At 41.0% G+C, this 22,256-nt stretch overlaps 1 protein-coding gene across 3 annotated transcripts; it reads right to left on the bottom strand.

Moving 5' to 3' along the window:
- Nucleotides 1-2,322: 2,322 nt before the first annotated feature.
- LOC122557960 (zinc finger protein 664-like) lies at nt 2,323-16,343 on the bottom strand. 3 transcript variants are annotated; one of them, XM_043706239.1, is made up of 6 exons: nt 16,227-16,343; nt 12,733-12,829; nt 8,345-8,616; nt 6,402-6,457; nt 6,059-6,246; nt 2,323-3,645 (listed from the first exon to the last, which is right to left on the bottom strand). In XM_043706239.1, exons 2-6 carry the CDS (start codon nt 12,788-12,790, stop codon nt 2,627-2,629), a joined length of 1,593 nt encoding a protein of 530 aa, XP_043562174.1. In that variant the 5' UTR covers nt 12,791-12,829; nt 16,227-16,343; the 3' UTR covers nt 2,323-2,626. The 3 variants fall into 3 exon arrangements, with proteins under 3 accessions (XP_043562174.1, XP_043562175.1, XP_043562176.1); XM_043706240.1 differs by lacking the exon at nt 16,227-16,343 and adding an exon at nt 12,915-13,015; XM_043706241.1 differs by lacking the exons at nt 12,733-12,829; nt 16,227-16,343 and adding an exon at nt 11,918-12,053.
- Between the last annotated feature and the right edge of the window lie 5,913 nt (nt 16,344-22,256).

Genomic DNA, 22,256 nt, shown 5'->3' with positions numbered 1-22,256 from the left:
CGAAATGTCCTTCCATGTTAACCTCATTTCCCTGCACTTGGCCCATATCCTTCCAAACCTTTCCTATCCATGTATTTTCCAAATGCCTTTTAAATGTTATTAATGTACCCACCTCAACCACTTCCATTAGCAGCCCATTTCTTAGTTAAGTTACCCATCTGTTAGAGGATAATTTTTAAAAGATTTTGGTTTTCTCATTCATTGATGAAAATAGGTATGAGTTTCTTTCACATGATGGTCACAATCAGGCATTGACCATCTAGAGATTAAACTGGTCATATTTCACATTTGCGTTGACTTCTAGACTAGTGGGGCTTGATTTGCAGTGCACTATTCCCACCACTGTTGTCATGACAAAACTGATCGCAACTGTTTTTTTAAAAATTAATTTGTATATTCAACAGGAGTATGCCGGCTGGGCCGGCATTTATTGCCATTTAGTTGGTCTCAAATAAGGTGGTGGCAAGCTGCTTCTTGAACCATTCCAGACCATGTGCGGTCAGTAGACCCACTCAAGCTCTACACTATCCAACGCAAAACATCTCACTTGAACAGTACCTCATTCGGTATTCACTCCCTCTGCCACTGGCACATAGTTTGCACCATCTTTTGGATGCAATACAGTTACACCAAGGCTCTTTCAATAGCACCTTCCAAATTTTTACCAGCTTGAAGAATTAGGGCAGCAAACACTAGGAAACATGAGAACCTGCAAGCTTCTCTCCAAGCCACGTGGTATACTTCTTTGGAACTATATTGTTATTCTTTCACAAATCACCAGATCAAAATCTTGAAATCTCTCTCTAATAGGACTGTGGGTCAACCTCCACCCCACCCCAAAGGACTACAGCAGTTCAAGAAGATGACCTACCACCACTTTCTGAAAGGCATTTACTGGAGGGCGACTTGAGTGCTGGCCCAGCCAAGGATGTTAATATCCCAATCAAAAAATAAAAATTATTCCCTTTAGCATACAAAGTCCCTTCATCATCTTACATTCTGGGATAAGGGAAAATTGTCTCCATTCAATGCCAATCTCATGCAGGATCGATACAAGAGTAACATTGTACCAAATTTCTATGGAATTCACTTGCCCTTCCAAAGACACTATTCAGTCTCCATTCAGAAGGTCCTCACAGATAGAACTTACATTTCTACTTGTACCTTTCAAGCTATCAATATACACCAAACTACTCTGCAGCCAACTAAATGCTTTTGAAACGTAGACCTTGTTTCAGATGTTACCTATGACAGAACTGTTGCCAAGGGCACTAAGAAGAACTGCCACACTGGTTCTCAAATGGGGCCATAGGATCATTTTATGTGTATTCAAGAGGCCAGACTCATTGGTCACCCATTTAAGATGAGATGTTGCACTGACAGTTCCATGTATGCTGCATTGAAGTGTGAGCTTAGATTTCTGTGCTCAAGTCAGAGCTATCAATTAAGCCATGGGTGATAATAATGATCATTAGTAATTCAGTATTGGATTAAGGTTGTGTTAAAATCACATCCAAGACTGCACATTGTATGAAATGTGTTGGCATGCCAAACAAAACTTTAGTTTGTTTTTAAAAGCACAATATATTGTTTCTCATATCGTCCGTTCTTGTCCTCTCCAACAAGCCTGGCAAATGGATAGAATAATACTGCCCAAAAGAAGGCTATATGCCCATCATATAGCCAGTGAAAAGATAGACTATCCAAAAAGTTTCATTCCTTCTACTATTTTCCCCACAGTCCTCCAAACTTCTCTTTTTCAAAGTTTACCCTTTTGAAAGTCACTACTGAATCCACTTCCACCATCGTTTCAGCCCATACATTCTAGATCATAATTTGCTGCTTTAAAATAAAATCTCCATCTTCCCAGCAATTGTTTTTGCCAGTTCTTGAAATTTAATGGCATTTATTATTACACTTCACACATACATCAGAAGAAGATAAACTGTCAGTTTCTTAGACTAATGTCTCGGGAAGCATGCTGGCTGCTAGGCAACTAACACCTCATTCCAACATAACACTCTCCAAGCCTACTACCTGTGGATAGCAGCAGCTCAGTTTCAGAAGATGCTGGGTTGATCTATGGAGTTCAGCAAGTGTCCCATCTGCATTCTTCAGAAGAACATAAACAATAAATCACACAGCATGGAGATGTGCAACCTCAATGAAGAGAGAACTTTAGACAAGATGCTGTGGTTCAGTGGAAAGCTACAGTGGCCAGTGAAGAGGGAGGGTGGAAGACACAAAGAAAATTCTGAAGAATTTTAAACCAAAAGCTTCAAAATTAAAATTAATTTAAAAAAAAAAATTCTTTACATGCCATTCATGCATCACAATTTAATAATACTAAGTCGGTTGCCAAGTGCACAAATATCAATTATTGCTGCCTTTTCCTCTGGGTTGACAGTGGACTGTGTGGGATTGTAGATGGATATCTGTGACACCATGTCTCCCAGACACTGGCCCTGAAGTGAAACATGAAAGATCCCCAGTCACAATAATTTACAGGTAGAAAACTTCAGGGAACAACTTGCAGCTACATTTTTTTTCCTCAGCTGCTTTAAGGGCACAAGATTCTGGGTAGTTGAAAGAGAAGGGGTATGGTTAAAATGCCTCTGAAGTTATACTAGGTTTCTTGTACATTGACCTCTATTTCTGAGCATAGCTGTACTTTGGCATCTCTCTTCCTGTGGACATTGAGATGCTTCCTTAGGTGCTGAGAGACCCTGAAGGTCTTTCCACATTTGCTGCAAGCAAAGGGCCGCTCTCCAGTGTGAATTCGTTGATGTTTTTTCATCTCCTTCAGCAGGGTGTAGCCCTTATTGCAGTAACTGCAGGCATATGGTTTCTCACCTCTGTGAGCCCTCAGGTGTGCCTGGAAGCAGGCAAAGTCATTGAAGCCCTTTCCGCACTCACTGCACAAGTACTGCTTGACCCCTGTGTGGGTATAGCGGTGGGTATCCAGGTAAGCTGCCCGAGTGAATGATTTACTGCAGTCTGGGCACTTATAGGGCCTTTCACCCGTGTGAACTCGCAAGTGTCGGTGCAGCTCACCACTACCTTTGAACTGCTTGCCACATTCAGGGCACTCCAAACCCCCAAGGCCCTGGTGTGTCTGGAGATGGAGCTGGAGGCCAGAGGGCTGTTTGTACGACTTGTTGCACATCACGCAAACATGAGTTCTTCCTTTCAGGTGGATCTTCTGGTGTGCCCGAAGGTTGGCAATCTGAGCAAAACGCTTCGCACAGACCAGGCACACATGGGGTTTCTCCCCGCTGTGGATGCGTACGTGGGTGCGGAGATCCCCTGGTTGCACAAAGGCCTTCTCACACTCTGCACACTTGTGGGGCCGCTCATTTCGGTGGTAGTCCATGTGCAGCTTGAGGTGTTGGAGCCGCTTGAAGGACTTACCACAAAGCTCGCATGTGAAGGGTCGCATTGAGGTGTGGGTCCGGCAATGGTCAAAGAAATGGCCCCGGCGGTTCGTACTGTAAGGGCACTGTCCGCATTTGTACGCCATCTTACCACCCTGTGGCTGTGAATCTTCTCCTCGGCTCATCACACTCCCAGGTTCATGTGCAAGGGCAATCGCTGTCTCCTCCTCTTGAACTTCTTCACCGACATCCAACACCAAAACATTCAGATCTGGACACACAGCAAACAAAAAAAAAGTTGTTTTAAAGTATAATTTTCATAGGAACATAGGAGCAGATGTCAACCTCTCATCCCCTTCACCCCATTTTTTTCCAGAAATCATATCTGATCAATAGTTCTTCCTCACTCACTGCCTTTGTTCCACGTGCCTTGATACCTTTGCTCTCAGTCTCAGCCTTGCAAATTTCAACTATCTCAGCAATCCACCTTTTTTAGAGAAAGAATCCAAGATTTCCATTACCCTCGGTGAAAAATTACTTTCAGGTTTCCCTCCTGACTCTATCATTTAAACTACTTTCATGTCTGGGGAATCAAGAATATCTAAACCTGCCCTATCAAATCATTCTATTATTTTTAATAACTGGATTAGGTTACTTCTCAATTATCTGTTCCTTTATTCAGTTTCAGAAACACATCAGGAAATGTTTCTGCAGATTTTCTCTCTTTAAATGGATATCTGCTGGTACTCACTTGTTTGGGAATGCTGTGGAGGAATTATTGTAAATTGAATTTGCACTGTTTGGGACCAGAAAGCTACAATACAGAGGAGAAACAAGGAATATACAGATAACTGGAAGAGACAAATAGCACAACAGAAATAAACACATTCAAAAGTGGAAGGGATCAGACATAGGGTAAATTCAAGATAGTCTAAGGTTCGTACTACACTTACACAAATGCATATAGCATGACAAATAGACTAGTTTGCTGTCTTTACAGCAGAGAACCTTTGGAGGAGATTTGTCAAAGTTATGAGAATCATTCAGGGTTTTAATGGATTAAATAGGAAAAATCTGTTCTAGTAGCAGAGGGTTGATATTCAGAAAACACAGATTGGCAAAAGACCCAGAAGTATCTGGAGGAAACATCTTTTTAATCAGTGTCTTTTTTACTGTGTTATGTTGATCTGGAATGCACTTCCCAAAATAGTATAAAGAGAAGATTCAATAGTATGTTTTAAAAGTGAACTATATTATTAATTGAAGGGGAATAATGAACAGGGCCAAGGGAAAGAGCTGGTGAGTGGAATAATCCAGATACGTAGTGAAAAATCTTGCACAGGCATGAAGACCAGATTACTGAGTCACTACATCATGGGGTGTAGACAAAAACTGCACAGAATAATGCACACACAACAGATTGATTCCACAAAGCATTAAAATCAGGCCCAACCACCTGCCAGTTTCCCTCTAAGTCACTCAATGTCCTGACTTGGAAATAGATTGTCATTCCTTTACTGTCACTGGGTCAAAGTCCTTGACTTCCCTCCCTAAGAGCAGTGCGGGTCAACCTACAGCACAGGGACTACAAATGATCAAGAAGGCAATTTATCACTGTCTTTTCAAGAGGCAACTAGGGACAGGTAATAAATGCTGGTCCAGCCAGTGAAGCCCACATCCCATGAGAGGTCAAACAGAAAAGCCATTATAGCCTGGTTGAAAAAGTTAACATATTCACCACTTCAGCGAAAACCAAAGGGTTTACATTTATACAGTACTTCAGCACATCACAAAACACTTCAAAACCAATGAAATAATTTAAATATAGTCAGTGATGTAATGTGGAGAAATCCAGCAGCCAATTTGCATATAAGGTCCCACAAAAAGGAACATTGACCTGATAATGAATTTCAGTGATGTTGGCTGAGGAATGGATTCTGGCCAAGACAATGGCCAACACCTTTCTGATCTTCTTTGTTATAGTATTGTGGAATGTTCTATATACTTTTGAGAGAGCAGACAGGAAAACCAACACTGCCCCACTCCCTTGGTACTGCAGTGAAGAGTGTTTAAATTTCTGCAGTGGGACTTTCATCCACAAAACACTGCCATTGAGACAAGGCTGACACTTTGCCTCATTCCAAATGCAATATCAGAAGGCAGTAAATGCCAGATGTCAGATAACATTGCAAATTTGACATACAGAAGCCACCAAATTTAAATTACAGCATGGAAGAAGTTTAAGTCATCAACATTTTGTGTTAGCTACCTTGGCCTAACTGTCTTTGTTAATATGTAGACAAAAGAAATGAATCTCCCAAACAATTTTGATCGCAGAAAACACTTTCACCAAGACTTTCCCCTCCACATCTATTCATGGAATAGAATCATAGAATCCCCACAATGTGATCATTTGGCCCATCGAGTAAACACCCACCCTCCAAACAGCATCCCACCTACTAATCCTGTCCCTGTAACCCTGTATTTCCCATGGCTAATCCACCTAACCCTAGGCATCTTTGGAGTGTGGGAAGAAACTGGAGGAAACCCATGCAGACATGGGGAGAATGTGCAAACTCCACACAGACAAGTCACCCAAGGCTGGAATCGAACCACTGAGAGGCAGCAGTGCTAACCACTGAGCCACCGTATTGCTCAAAATTCCATTAAAACCATTTACTTACTGCCCTCCACTTTGGAATCCCTGGTCTTTGATACACTCTCCAAGGCCTCATTTTTACCAACATCATCAAACCACACCAGCAATGCCGATCCCGGCTCTATAGACTTGCATACACGGAGGTACACCAGATCCTTGTACAAGAAGGGAACTGCATTTTGCTCAGTACTATTCCTTGCAGAGTTGGTATATCTGAAAAGTCAAAGATTACAATCACTGAAAATGCAGAAAAGGTTTCAGTACAAATATGTCAAAGAGAGGAGGAAACTAACACCAAGAGACTGCAGTCTGACAAAGCTGAATACATGCAATGCACAAAATATCATAAAATGTTCTCCACATCATACCTCATCCAGTTTGATTCAGACTCCTTAATCTTACATTTTGACACAAGGTGGTGCTTCTACATTAAAGAAAATAATATAGATAAGTTAGATAATATAGATAAATAATATAGAAAAGTAAAAATACCTGGAGTAGCATCATGATGCAATATGGTAAAAACAAGGACTACAGATGCTGGAAACCAGAGTCTAGATTAGTGTGGTGCTGGAAAAGCACAGCAGGTCAGGCAGCATCTGAGGAGCAGGCAAATTGACGTTTTGGGCAAAAGCCCTTCATCAGGAATAGGGCTGATGAAGGGCTTTTGCCCGAAATGTCAATTTTCCTGCTCCTCGGATGCTACCTGAACTGCTGTGCTTTTCCAGCATCACTCTAATCAAGATGCAATATTCCAACATAATGGAACTCTGAATGTGCTTTAGTTGGAGCATAACATAGAACATGCTTCTCTGGATAGTGAGGTCCTGTTCTCAACAATGCCATGATAGGGCTGAAGCCACGCAATTTCCACACTGAAGGATTATTGGGAATACTCTAAAACAAATATGCATTTGGGAAACAGTGGACCGTTGTATTTGGATAGTTGTACTTGCTGTTTTTTTTAAAAAAAAGTCATTTGATTTTAGAGAACCTGCTAAGCAAAGTTCACCGAGATAAGAAATGCAATTTACTTTCATAAGTATTGTTAAAAGAAATATAACTTTTGGAGAACTAGGCAGTTGGTTGTCAAGCAGCTCTCTGTGGTTCAGAATTCTGTTTTTCAGGCCCAGCAGTCAATGAAGAGACACCCCAGAAGCTGTAGTCTCTGTCCTAAAATCCTGTTTCCTAGAATTTCTTGGGAATTTGCCCAGAGTTTCCAAATACTAATGTTTCTGCTGCCCAGGTAAAAGTTGAAGGAGCAGACTATGATCAATTCTAAACAATTCAAATCATAGTCAATTAGATCAAAACTGGCCAATTGTCATTAATCCACAGCTACCTGCAGTCAGTTTTGATGAGCAAAGGTGAGAGATCAAAGCATTTTATCTTTTATTTCCAGACCTTTGGCTCACAGGAGTTCCCTTTTTGTCTTTTCCGATAATTTCTACAGACTTGTCTGATTTGGTTGCACGTGCATGAGACTAAGTGGACATGGTTTTAATTCTGAATCATAGCTTAGGTGTGAACCAGAGTTTATCACTTGCTTGAAGAAGAAATTGTTTTTCATAAAAAAATTGATTACTTTCAGTTCATGAAAGAAGCCTGGTGGACATTTTTAAAAAAAATGTTGGTAGTTTTACTAAGGAGAAGCAATTGGCCATTTTGCTAAACAGATCAGCAAAATTATATCAACAGTGCGACTACTGATATAAGTAGTAGGACTTGATCATCAGTGCATGCTGCTATAACAGCATGGAATATTTCTAGGACAATCACTTATTTTGCTCTTCTTGGGGGCCTATTCAACAGTAACACTGAAAGTGCTGTCTCCTTACATACAGAAGAAAGACAGACATTCTTAAATTGAGTAGGATACACCATTTTCCCCACTAAGGGATTTTTAAATCCCACACGCATCAAAGCAAATAATGTGAGAGACACTTGCCCATTGTTCACCCAAAGGAAGAAGGAAAATCATAAGATGACTAGTCTCTGGGCAACTCTTACACAACTCCAAGTGGTAAAAACAATGACTGCAGATGCTGGAAACCAGAGTCTAGATTAGAGTGGTGCTGGAAAAGCACAGCAGTTCAGGCAGCATCCTAGGAACAGTAAAATCGACGTTTCAGGCAAAAGCCCTTCATCAGACACAACTCCAAGAGCCCATCATTGGCACAGGCACAACAGCAGTACACCTGTACTCGAGTCAAAAAGAGGTGAATGGATCAGTGATGCCCAGATGAAATGTGAACACATTTGTTTGCTAGGTAAGAAAAAATTCATGTTTCTACATCATCAAAAAACTTACTAGCCAAGAATGCAGAGCAGATCCTTTAGATTCATTATCAAAACCACCTCCTCGCATAGGACCAAAGATAGCTCCTTTAGGTATTGTCTTTATGGTGCACCAAACTCCTAGTCCTTGGTTGGGATCCTCAGAAGGGCCCAATGCCAATCCATATGGAAGTGAATTCAGTGTCTGATAAGGTATTCCATGGGCCATGGGGCAATCTTTGATAAACAATGGAGATGCATGTACAGGACATGTACTGACAAAGTACTCCTGACAGTCTTCACAAACTAGAAGACAGAAAAAATAAAATGCATTTTTACAAGCAAACAACCTTCACAGTAAAGTGTAGAATTTTCATAAATGAACTTCTAATAAAGAAATAGCGCTCATATATTCAGTCTTTTGAAATAAAAACTATTCTTTCAGTTTATCCAATGACTATATAATTGGAGCAATGACTGTGAATCATTTCATTCATGTGAATCCGCCAACCATCTCCCTAACGGACAACAGCAACCAACCTACCTAGAATACCATTTCACCCAATGACAATAGACCTTCCATTATATTACCAATGAGTCACCGTTTATATCCTTATACAGCCTTGGTTCAAATATGGACAAAAGAGCTGAATTCCAGAGGTGAGGTGAGAGTGACAGCCTTGACATCAAGGCTGCATTTGACTAAGTGTGACATCAAGGAGCCCTATCAAAATTAGAATCTAAAGTCAGAAGTGGGGGTATTCGCCAATGATTGCACAATGTTCAGCACCGTTTGCGACTTCTCAGATACTGAAGCAGTCCATGCTCAAATCCAGCAGGATCTGGCCAATATCCAGGCTTGGGCTAACAAGTAGCAAGTAACATTTGCATCACACAAATGCCAGTCTACGAACATCATTAATAAAGAGATAATCTAACCACTGCCCCTTGACATTCAAATGATGTTACCATCACTGAATTCCCCACAATCAAGATCCTGGGAGTTATCATTGACCAGAAACTGAACTGGACTCACCACATAAACAAAGTGGCAACAGGAGGAGGTCAGAAGCTAGAAATATTGTGGCAAGTAACTCATCCTGACTCCCCAAAGCCTGTACACCATGTACAAAGCATAAGTCAGGAGTGTGATGAATAATCCCCACTTGCCTGAATGAATGCAATTCCAACAACACTCAAGAAGCTTAGCAGCATCAAGGACAAAGCAGACCATTGATTGGCACTACTTCTACAGGCATCCACTCCCTCCTTCACTGACGCTCAGTAGCAACATTGTGTACTATCTACAGGATGCACTGCAGAAATTCACACAAGACCTTTAGACAGCACCTTCCAAACCCACGGCCACTTCCATCTAGATGGACAAGGGCAGCAGATAAATAGGAACACCACCACCTGCAAGTTCCTTCCAAGCCATTCACCATCTTAACTTGTAAATACCTGTATATCACCATTCTTTCACTGTCGCTGGGTCAAATTCCTGGAATTCCCTAATGGCATTGTGGGTCAACCCACAGCAGCAGGTGGACTGCAGCAGTTCAAGGCAGCGGCTCACTACCACCTTCTCAAAGGAAACTAGGGACAGGCAATAAATGCTGGCCCAGTCAGCAATGGCCACATCTCACAAATGGATAAAACAACATGAAGGCATGAGCCTCCAGCACAGATATCAATAAAGTAGAGAGTATGATTCTGCCCTTACACAAACCATACACTAAATCATAGAATTGGTACCACATAAAGGCAGCCACTGAATGCACTGTGGCTCTCTCAGAGTAAGAGTTTCGCACCTCACACCATTCCTCTGATTTTCTCCATAACCTTGCACATCCTTTAATTTCAAACCATCTATTCCCTTTCAAATGTCTCAATTGAACCTGCCTGGCAGTGAATTCCAGACCCTAACCAATCAGGGTGTGAAAAGGTTTCTCTTCCAATTACTTTTGCTTCTTTTACTAAACAGCTTAAATCTATGCCATCTTAGTTAAATGCAAACCTTTTCTCTCTGTTTATGTTGTCCAGATCTCTCTTGATTTTGAATACATCAATCAGATTTCCTGTTGGCCTTCTTTTGTCAAAGAAAGACACTCTCAACTTCTCTATTGATTTTTATAATACTTTATTCATAAAACCATTCTTCTAAGTATCTTCTACATTCTCTCCAATACCTTCACATCCTTACTCAAGTGCAGCGCCCAGAAGTGGATACAATGTTTTAACTGAAGCCAAACTAGTATATTATGGGCGGCACGGTGGGACAGTGGTTAGCACTGCTGCCTCACAGCGCCAGAGACCCGGTTTCAATTCCCACCTCAAGCAACTGTCTGTGTGGAGTTTGCACATTTTCCCCATGTCTGCGTGAGTTTCCTCCGGGTGCTCCGGTTTCCTCCCACAGTCCAAAAATGTGCAGGTTAGGTGAATTGGCCATGCTAAATTGCCTGCAGTGTTAGGTGAAGGGGGTAGATGTTGAGGAATGGGTCTGGGCGGGGTTGCTCTTCGAAGGGTCAGTGTGGACTTGTTGGGCCGAAGGGCCTGTTTCCACACTGTAAGTAATCTAATCTAATTACCCAAGTTCATCTAATCCTCCTTTCTCTTGTACTCTATAGCCCTATTACTAAAGCTGAGGATGCTGTGTGCTTTATTAACTGCTGCCTCTAACTTGCCACATTTATGCACATCTACACCCAGGTCCCTCTGCTCCTGTATACCTTTTAGAGTTGTACCTTTTATCTTAGGTGGTCTCTCTGTGTTCTTTCCAAAATCTTCACACTTCTCTGCATTGAATTACTTCTACCAACTATCCTCCAACCTGACTAAATCCTTTCGAAATTCTATACCATTCACATCACAATTTACAATGCTTCCATATTACATAGTTTGAAACTGTGCCCTGTTGCCCAAGGTCTACATAATTAATATCATCAGAAAAGGCAGGGGTGTCCACATTGGCCCTAGGAATCTCCACTACAAATCTTCCCCAAGCTACACTCTTTCCCATCACACAGCCAACTTCCTGTTCATGTTACTATTGCCCCTTTTGTTCCATGAGCTCTAACTTTGCTCCAGTCTTTTGCGCAGTTCTGTTTCAAATGCCACTTGGAAGATCATCAACAGCAATGCCCTGATTAACCCTTTCTGTTTACATCCATGGTGGTTCTCCTTAATTAACTTGCATTTATTCACAAATTCTGTCACAAATCATTGATTCTTGATGATCTGAATTGCTATCAGATGTTGACCATGACTGCTATCTGTTCACCCTTTACTCTCATGAGATTCTACTCTGCAGTCAAAGAAATGCCCGTCTGTTCCCACATGAACCAAATTCACTGCCACACTCAGTCTACGTCTCATTCAGGTGTAGTTGGCTGACTATGCGCCCTTATGAAGTGGATGCACTTTTCAAAAGAGAATCACTAGCTAATGTTGTGGAGAGGTAATCCTAATTAGAATTCCCTTTTCCTTTCTCCATATCAGGTTGCTGACACTAACAGTGGTGTTTCTACATTCAACAAAGTTGATATAATCTAGCGCAAAGACCATAGACAAAACCTGGATTTTCCACGTACAACAAGCAGTTCAATACCTCATTGAGTCTCAAAGTTAGGTTATTTGAACTGAAGAAATCTGAAGAATGATTTTGCATTCTATTGTTGATCAGTAGTATATTGGTACTGCTGGATGTTGGTCCAGAATTAAAGCCAGTGGTCTAGCTTGAATTGTCTGTAGCAAGAGATAAACCGTTGCATTTGACTCTGTAGGGGGTGGTGTAATTTTTAAATCATTAACTGTTGTAGTCAGCACATAGTAAGTACAAAGCCACCATTTTAGTCTTCTCTAGTTTGTAGTAAGCACGAGCAGACACTCCCCCAGATTTTCATGAATGGAACAATGGAAACAGCTTTCCTCGTGGCTGAGGGACCGCCCACAACCACGGCTGTACGTCATCATCCATATAAGGGAGAAGCGGGGAACTCGAACACTGATTGGCTGGGTGAATAACCAAATAATCGAATCCATCATGAGGACAGTGGGGAACTTTAACACTGATTGGCTGAGACAGTAGAAGGCCCAGCCCACTCCTACATGTATATAATGTGCGGGGATTACAATCTGTGTGTGTGCCTCGTGGGAAGCCATTGAGGTAACACCCGGTTCTGCAGAATTGAATAAATAGTTTTGGACGAACTCCTCCGTGTCTTTGTTCTTGGGAAGGGAAGCAGAGTGCCTGATGGGGGTCGCAGAGTCCCCTATCCTGCACAACTCACAGGCTGGAATGCTAACACTAAGCCCAAAGCTCACTCCAGGTTTACTGATGTTAAAAAGCAATGCGAGTAAAGTCTACAATTCTGAGATCTCAGCACACCAGATCCTGAAAGAGAAGTCACTATTGATACATACACAGCTGTTCCTTCTCTGGCTTTGATGTTTCAGTATGTACTTCTATTTCCTTTGACATGACGTAGGCTTATCTTTTTAGAAACTGGAGCATGAGAACCTGCAGAAAATAAAAGATTTGAATCTTCTAATAACCATAAACATTTCGCAGAAAAGCATTGAAGGAACACTGAGAAACAACCAACCTGCTTTCCACCATTGAATGTTGACCTGTGACTTCCGTTTGCTACAGAGGATTATATCCAAGCTTGCAAACAAGGTGAATCCCAGTCAGCTACTTTCCTAAATACACAGCTCGATGAAAAAACCATGGTCCGAAGATCCCAGCCAACAATCCTCTCTTTTCCCATATTATGCAATATAACTGGTCATTCACTGAATGCTCTTCAGCTTTTTATCTAATTTCTATGTGTCCTCCTCTTAGTCTGGCTCATCCATTTTTAACTTTATTTCTCACTTTTTCCACTTTTACACTAAAAAAGACTGTAGTGCTGAACTGTTTAAACGTATTTTTTATTTATTTTTCTACTTCTGTAACTAAGATTTTATACCTTGGTACTTTGTACCCAAGATGGTGCCATGTGTGGTGGCATTGCACAGTTTTCACTGTACTCTTGTACTCTGCACTTGAGTATGCGTGATAATAAAACCTAAATCTAAATCTACATTAGCCACTCACTGAAATGTTGTTTCAGCAAAGTTTCCACAGGACAGAGAGAGGGATCAAACCAATCAAACCAGTTCAAATGCAGTTTGTTTCAATATGCACTTGATTCGCAGAATCAGTTTCTGGAAAGTATTTCTCAGCTTAACTGATTCAAAGTGGAGAATTTGTATGATGACTCCTGCTAGACACGGTCAAACCAGACATGGATACAAGGAAAGGATGCAAACATCACATAAAAAAGATTGGTATAGTTTAGTGTCGCAGCCACAGCTTTTCATTAAAAAAGTAGTAAAACAATGAGAAAATTTGAAATAAAAAAATAAAATACTGGAAGTATTCAGCAAGGAAGGCTGCATCTCTAATATTTCAAGTTGATGATCCTTCATCAGACCATAGATGCTGCCTGAACTGTTCAGTATTTCCAGTTTTTCTAATTTATTACAGCTATTTATTATTCACTTCTTACTCATAAGTTAAACTTGATAACTAAACGTGGCATCATTGCTATTTATGATTTATTATTATTTATTGTTTTGCATGTTTGGCAGTTAAGAGGCCAAGTCATAGTGTATTGCAGAGGTATTCCAGTGACTAAAGACAAGGAAGATTACACTAGGACAACTGTTAAAACCAATAAGCCAGCTTAAAATGTAGAATAACAAGATTCATTTAAATAAGTGTTCCAACATTCTGTACCATAAAAATGTCTTCAATTAATTAAATATCAATGAAATTGTACCCGATCACTTTGTGAGCCTATGCGCTTGTCACAGAGAAAAGCTGCAGTGGACTGTGAATTTAAAAGGAACAACAGCCCTCTGACTTTTATTATTTTTCTTCCTAAGTGTCTGATTGCCATCAGTTCTCTTCCTCCTGCTTACATTCTTAATGACTCTACAGAATACTTCCAACTCCAGCTCAAAATTGTGGACCTCTCACTGTCCTTCCATCCTCATAGATACTGCAAGGTTTTTTTAAAAAATCCACATTGGAGTCAATTACCGCTCCTTTATCTCTGCTAATCCTTCCATTTATCTATTTCAATCTTACTGCCCTGCCGAGCAAGTTCTACTTAGCGCATACTTTAGCAGTGCGACAGGAGCGAGGATATTAAAACCTGAAAAAAACTAAAATAAACAAATACATCTCAAAAGGAAGCAGTGGCAACAGAACACAAGCTGGGAATAGTGAAACAACCACCAGCAAATACCGCAACATCATAAGATATAAAAGCAGAATCAGGCCATCTGGACTATCAAGTACGCTCGATCATGGCGGTAATGTTTCTCAACCCTATTCTCATGCCTTCTTCCCATAACCATTGATCCCCTTACTAATCAAGCTCCAATCTATGTTTGTCTCCACAGATTCTTCATCTTCTAGCTGAAGAAATTCCTCCTCATCTCAGTCACTCTGAGGCAGTGCCCTTGGGTCCTAGTCTTTCCTACGAGTGGAAACATCTTCTCCAGATCCACGCTATCCAGGCCTCTCAGCATTCTGTAAGTTTCAAATCAGACTCCCCCCGCCCCCCAATTTTTCTAAACTCAATCAAGTACAGACCCTTCCTCAAAAGACAAGACCTTCATTCTCAGGATCATTCTCGTAAACCTCCTCTGGACCTCCTCCAAGGCCAGCTCATCCTTTTTTAGATACTAGCCCAACACTGCTCTCAATATTCCAAATGTCGTCTGATCAGAGCCTTACATTGTCTCAGCAGTACATCCCTGCTCCTGTATTCTAGACTTCTTGAAATGAATGCTGACATTGCATTTGCCTTCCTAACTGCCATTGAATCTACATGTTAACCTTAAGGGAATCCTGAACTAGGGGTCCCAAGTCCTTTTGCGCCTCAGATGTCCAAAGCCTTTCCCTATTTAGAAAATGGTCTACATGTCTATTCTTCTGACCAAAGTGCATAAACTTACACTTTCCCACACTGCATTTCAAATGCCACTTCTTTGCTGACTCTCCTAGCCTGTCCCAGCCCTTCTGCAGCCTCCCTGCTTCCTCAACACTACTTGAGCTTCCACCTATCTTTGTGTCCTGTGCAAACTTAGCAACAGTGTCCCTAGTGCCTTCATCCAAATCATTCATGTATAATGCAAATAATTGTGGTCACAACACTGGCCCCTGCAGAATAAGCAAGGGCTTATGCCCGAAACGTCGATTCTCCTGTTCCCTGCATGCTGCCTGACCTGCTGCGCTTCTCCAGCAACACATTTTCAGCTCTGATCTCCAGCATCTGCAGACCTCACTTTCTCCTCCCTGCAGAATAACACCAGTCACCGGCTACCTTTTTGAAAAAAAACTTTTTCGCCACTCTCTGCATTCTGCCAGTCAGCCGAATCCTCTATCCATGCCAATGCCTTGCCCTTAGCACCATGGGCTCAACTTATTGTGGAAATCCAAACTGGTCACATCTACTGGCTCTCCTCTGTCTAGCTTGCTCGTTACCTTCTCCAACAGATTTGTCAGGCATTTATACAAACCCTGAACGACAGAATGTGAAGGATATATTACAGTAAAATATTTGTTTCCACCCTCAGAATGTATTTGAATTTATAAGCACGAGTGTTTGGTAATCATGTGCATTGTACTGCGTCCATTCTGTGCATCCCTCGATAACACATTCAGCCAACTGGCTTCACACCAAAACAATGCACAGCTGCATTGATAGTGTCAGATTCACTGCCGGGAATCATCTATTATTATTTACTTAAACATTATTTCAAGGATGCCTTCTAAAGAGATAAAATAATCTTCTTCTCCAGGCTTGATACAAATCAATATTCAACATTTACATTAAAACATCTCCGAAGAACAAGCTCACCTCTCCCACACTTCGGCTCCAAAGGCCTCCCGTCACGGAAGCTTCCCCGCGGAGCATTTTGAGGATTGTAGTCCTCCCCAGCGGGATGTTACATTCCGCGGATACGTTAGGGCACGGAAGCGAAACTACAATTCCCAGAAGGCAGCGCGGCACATCGCCACCTGCGCTTGCGCATTGAATATTGTGCGTGATGAAGTCAGTGGTTGTTAATTTGGATGTGGGAAATTCATATCATTCCTATCATTGAAGATAGGACTTTCACCTGATTTCACATTCGCTCCGAAATAAATTCACATCTGGTAATGTCTTTAAATTTGGAGGTGTATCTGAATACAAATTCATTTTGAGAAAGAGTGGGAGCCCAAGATTATTTTTAAACTTAAATAAGAGAAATTATAATGACATGAAAGCTGAGCTGGCTAAAGTGAACTGGGAAGTTAGCTTCAACGAATAGGTCAATAGAGATGCAGTGGTGGACGTATTCAGGGGATATATCTCAGAACCTATAGAATTCAGATGACAAAGAAAAAATCCAAGTGAAGGAATCATTGTTCACACTTAACTAGAAAGTAAAAATATCAAAGATAGGCATATAATGCAAAGATGGTTGGCAGGTTAGCGGATCGGACAGAATGTTGAACAAAAAACTGAATGGTTAAAGGAGTTTGAGAGAAAACTAGCTAAAATATAAAAATAGTATTTGCATTTTGGTAAAACAAACCAGGACAGCAATTACACAGTTAATGGTGGGGCTCTGGGGAGTGTTGTCGATTGGAAAGAGACCAAGGGGTGCAGGTACATAATTCCTTGAAAGTGGCGTCACAGGTGTACAGGATAGTGAAGAAGGCATTTGATACGCTTGCCTTCATCGTACTATTTTTATATTTTAGCTAGTTTTCTCTCATACTCCTTTAGCCATTCAGTGTTTTGTTCAACATTCTGTCCGATCCGCTAACCTGCCAACCATCTTTGCATTATATGCCTATTTTAATATTTTTACTTTCTACTTAAGTGTGAACAGTGATTCCTTCACTTGGATTTTTTCTTTGTCATCTGAATTCTGTATGTTCTGAGATATATCCCCTGAGTATGTTATGAGGACGGCATGTTATGGCTGTACAAGGTGTTGGTAAAGCCACATTTGGAATACTGCATTCAATTTTGGCAGTCCTGCTATAGGACGGATGTTATTAAACTGGAATGGGTGCAAAACATATTTACATGTTCACTGAGACTGGAAGTTTGAGTTATATAGAGATGCTGGGACACTTTTCCCTAAGTGTAGGAGATTGAGGGATAAACCTTACAGAGATTTATAAAATCATGAGGAGCATAGATAAGGTGAATAGCCAAGGTCTTTTCCCCAGGATAGGGGAATCCAAAACTAGAGGGCATAGGTTCAAGGTCAGAGGGGATTTAAAAGGAACCCAAGGGACAACCTTTTCACACACATATATGTGTGTATATGGAACAACCATAAACATATATGTGTGTATATGGAATAACCTGCCGGGGAACTGGGATAAAGTAAGGAGTGCGGATACTGGAATTCCTGCTGAAGGGCATATGCCCGAAATGTCGATTCTCCTGGTCCTCAGATGCTGCCTGACCTGATGTGCTTTTCCAGAATATTTTTTGACTCTGCCAGAGTACATGCTAGAGACAAGTACACTTATAGCCTTTAAAAGACAGATGTTACATTTTGGTAGGGCAAACCAGGACAGAACTTATACTGTTAATGGTAGGGCCCTGGTGAGTGTTGCTGAACAAAAAGACTTAGGGGTTGAAGTGTGTAGTTCCTTGAAAGTAGAGTCACAGTCTGGCAGTGAGGTGAAGAAGGCATTTGGCATGTTTGCCTTCACTGGTCAGTGCACTGAGTATAGGAATTGGGACATCATGTTATGGCTGTACAGGACATTGACGAGGCCACTTTTGGAATATTGCATACAATTCTAGTTGTAGTGAGGTTTAAGAAGATTTGTAGGTTGAGGTTCTGGATGTAGGTTTGCTCACTGAGCTGGAAGGTTCATTTCCAGATGTTTCGTTACTCTACTAGGTAACATCTTCAGTGGACACTGAGTGAAGCACTGCTGATGATTCCTGCTTTCTATTTATATGTTTGGGTTTCTTTGGATCGGTGATGTCATTTCCTGTGGTGATGTCATTTCCGTTTTTTTTCTCAGGGGTGATAGATGGGGTCTAACTCGATGTGTTTGTTGATAGTTCCGGTTGGAATGACATGCTTCTAGGAATTCTTGTGTGTGTCTCTGTTTGGCTTGTCCTAGGATGAACATGTTGTCCCAGTCGAAGTGATGTCCTTCGTTATCTGTATGTAAGGATACTAGTGACAGAGGGTCATGTCGTTTTGTGGCTAGTTGGCAAATTTACAAAGGAGTTTTACAAATTCCTTGGATCCTGATGGATTTTATCCATGTTACTAAAATAAATGGCTAGTGAGATGCAAAAACAGAAATTGATGGAAAAGCTCAGCAGCTCTGGCAGCATCTTTGGAGAGAAATCAAGTTAACATTTTGGGTCCAGTAACCCTTCCTCAGAACTTCCTCTACTCTGAGGAAGGGTCACTAGACCATAAGACACAGGAGCAGAAACTAGGCTATGAAGCCCATCGAGTCTGCTCTGCCATTCAACTATGGCTGATAAGTTTCTCATTCTCCTGCTTCCTCCCTATAATCCTTGATCCCCTTGATACTCAATAACCTGGCCTCCATAGCCATCTGTGGCAAAGAATTCCATAAATTTACCACTCTTTGGCTGAAGAAGTTTCTCCGTATCACCTTTCTAAAAGGTCTTCCCATTAGTTTACGCCTATGCCCTCAGGTTCTAGTCTTTCCTATCAATAGAAACATATTCCCAACATCCACTCTGTCCAGGCTATGTTTCAATTAGATCTCTCCTCATCCTTCTAAACTCCATAGAGTTTAAACCCAGAGTCCTCAAACATTCCGCATATGTTAAGTTTTTCATTACTGGGACCATTATTGTGAACATCCTCTGAACATGTTCCAAGGCCAGGACATCCTTCCTGAGATATAGGGCCCAAAACTCTGCACAGTACTCCAAATTTGATCTGACCACAGCCTTATAGAGTCTCAAAAGTACATCACTGCTTTTATATTCAAGTCCTCTCAAAATAAATACCATCATTGCATTTGCTTTCCTAACTACTGACTCAACTTGCAAATTTACCTTGAGAGAATCCTGGACTAGAACTCCCAAGTCTCTTTGCACTACAGATTTCTGAATTTTCTCCCTATTTAGAAAATAGTCTGTGCTTCTATTCTTCCTACCAGCATGTATGACCTTGCACTTTCCCACATTGTACTCTATCCGTTGTAGACCTGAAACATTAACTCTGATTTCTCTCTATAGATGCTGTCAGACCTGCTGAGCTTTTCCAGCACTTTCTGTTTTTGTTTCTGATTTCAAGCATCTGCAGTTCCTTCAATTTTTACTTGGTTAGTGACATGCTTTTCCAGACTTCCCTAACTGGGGAAATTTCCATCAGATTGGAAATTAGCACATGTAAATCTTTTATTCAATGTGGTAAGAGACAGAAAGCAGTAAACTGCAGACCAGTTAACACTTGTCATAGGGAAGTTATTAGAAGCTGTTATTAAAGATGATAGTGCAGGGTACTTAAAACATTCAAGGTTATCAGGCAGCGTCAACGTGTTTTATGAAAGGAAAGTCACATTTAACTAAGTTATCGGAGTTATTTAAGAAAGTAAAATGCTACTGGTAAGAGGAACTATACATGATTTTTCAGAAGGTATTTGATAAAGTGTCGAGTCAAAGGTTATTGCAGAAAATAAAATCTCAATGTATACAAAGAAACATTGCATGAATAGAAGTTGGGTTAGCTAACAGGAAACAAGACAGTTGGCAGAATATGATCATATTTTGGTTGACAAAATATAACAAGTATACATAAATGATCTGGTGGAAAGTATAGGTAGTCTGATTAGCAAGTTTGCAGATGACACTAACATTGGTGGAGTAGCAGATAGTAAAGGGGATTGTCAGAGTGCAGCAGAATATGGATAGTTTGGAGAGTTGGGCAGAGAAATGGCAGATGGAGTTCAATCCAGGCAAATGCGAAGTGATGCATTTTGGAAGATCAAATTCAAGATGAACTATACAGCAAAGGGAAATGTCCTGGGGAAAATTGACATACAGAGAAACTGGGTGTTCAGGTCCATTGTACCCTGAAGGTGGCAACGCAGGTTAATAGAATGGTCAAGAAGGCATACGGCATTCTTTCATTCATCAGACAGAGTACTGAGTACAGGGTTGGCAGGTCATGTTACAGTTGTACAGGACTTTGGTTCGGCCACATTTAGAATACTGCATACAGTTCTGGTTGCCACATTACCAAAAGGATGTGGATGCTTTGGAGAGGGTGCAGAGAAGATTCACCAGGATGTTGCCTGGTATGGAGGGTGCTAGCTATGAGGACAGATTGAGTAGATTAGGATTATTTTCATTAGAAAGATGGAGGTTGAGGGGGTACCAGATTGAGATCTACAAAATTATGATAGGTATAGACAGGGTGGATAGCAAGAAGCTTTTTTCCCAGAGCATGGTTTCAATTACTAGGGGTCACGAGTTCAAGGTCAGAGGGGAAAAGTTTGAGATATGCCTGGAAAGTTCTTAATGCTGAGGGTGGTGGGTGCCTGGAATGTGCTGCCAGTGGAGATGGTAGAGGAGGGCCCAATAGTATCATTTAAAATGTATCTAGACAGATACGAATGGGCGTGGGGCAGAGGGATACAGACCCCGAAAACAGGCGACAGGTTAACATAAAGGATTTGGATCGGCGCAGGCTTGGAGGGCTGAAGGGCCTGTTCCTGTGCTGTAATTTTCTTTGTTCTTAAGTGGTGTGCCACAGAGATCAGAGCTGGGCCTCAAGTTTTTACAATTTTTATAAATGAGTTGGAAGAAGAGACAGAACGTACATATGCTTAATTTGCCAATGAAGCTAAGTAGGAAAGTAAGTTGTGATGAGGACACAAGAAGGATATAGATAAGTTGTGTTTGGATAAAGAGATGGTAAATACAAATACAGCATTTTGTGAGATAATGTGAAATTGTCCATTTGTCAGTAAGTGTGAAAAAGTGTGTTATCTAAATGGTGAAAGATTGCAGAGTTCTGAGATACAGAGGGATCTGGGGGTCGTGGTGCATAAATTGTGAAGTGTTAGAATACAACTATGGCAAGTAATGAGGAAAGCTAATGGAATGCTATCACTTATTGCAATGGAATTTGAATAAAAAAATAGGAAGGTTTTATTTCAGTTATACAGGATATTGGTGAGATCACATTTGGAATATTGTGTACAATACAGGTTTCCTTATTTAAGGAAGGATACAAATACATTGGAAGCAATTCAGAGAAGATTTTCTAAACTGATACCTGGAATGAATGACTTGTGTTACAAAGAAAGGTTGGACAGGCTATTGTGGGATATAGGTGAATTAATGTTATTTCTGCAATTATAAGTTCTGATACAGAGTAAATGAATTCACATTAGTTTGGGATTGTTTCGGACAAGAGCTAATTTAGCAAAAATGAGGAAACATATAATCCATTAAAAAAAATGGTATGTTAGCATGAGACGTGATTACAGAACAATGGTGGATGTATGGGCAAACAGGAAAAACATCTGTTTCCCACTTGTACAGAGACACAGGAACAAACCCCAATTAAAAGGGCTTAATGATAAGATGCTGTGAGGGGCAGCGCAGATGGAGGGAGCAGATAATGGTAAGCAAAGGATGGGATGACGTCAAACAATCTTATGGGAGCAGAGATAGACCATTTGTCACGGACAAGGCCGGATAAACAGAAGTTGTGGGATCAGTCTAAAGGAAATGAATGACGTAAGAGAAGCAGGGAAGAAACAATGGAAAAAGGAAAACATATGGGAAAAAACTGTATAAATTGCGAGAGTTTGTTAGGGTTTACTGTGCATTTGTCATTGCCTTACCTGGCAATTAGACATGGCACCC

Source organism: Chiloscyllium plagiosum, chromosome 16, assembly GCF_004010195.1.
Source record: "Chiloscyllium plagiosum isolate BGI_BamShark_2017 chromosome 16, ASM401019v2, whole genome shotgun sequence".
NCBI lineage: Eukaryota > Metazoa > Chordata > Chondrichthyes > Orectolobiformes > Hemiscylliidae > Chiloscyllium > Chiloscyllium plagiosum.
Note: the sequence above shows the minus strand (reverse complement) of the source record. Positions and strands in the feature narration are given on the sequence as shown.

What these genes read in the sequence shown, in the direction of transcription:
- LOC122557960 (XM_043706239.1), bottom strand. Translation starts at nt 12,790, where the DNA reads ATGTCAAAGGAAATAGAAGTACATACTGAAACATCAAAGCCAGAGAAG. An exon ending in GCCAGAGAAGGAACAGCTGT is followed by an intron (nt 8,617 to 12,732) that starts GTATGTATCAAT and finishes TCTGTCTTCTAG; the next exon opens with TTTGTGAAGACTGTCAGGAG. An exon ending in GGATTCCAAAGTGGAGGGCA is followed by an intron (nt 3,646 to 6,058) that starts GTAAGTAAATGG and finishes CTGTGTGTCCAG; the next exon opens with ATCTGAATGTTTTGGTGTTG.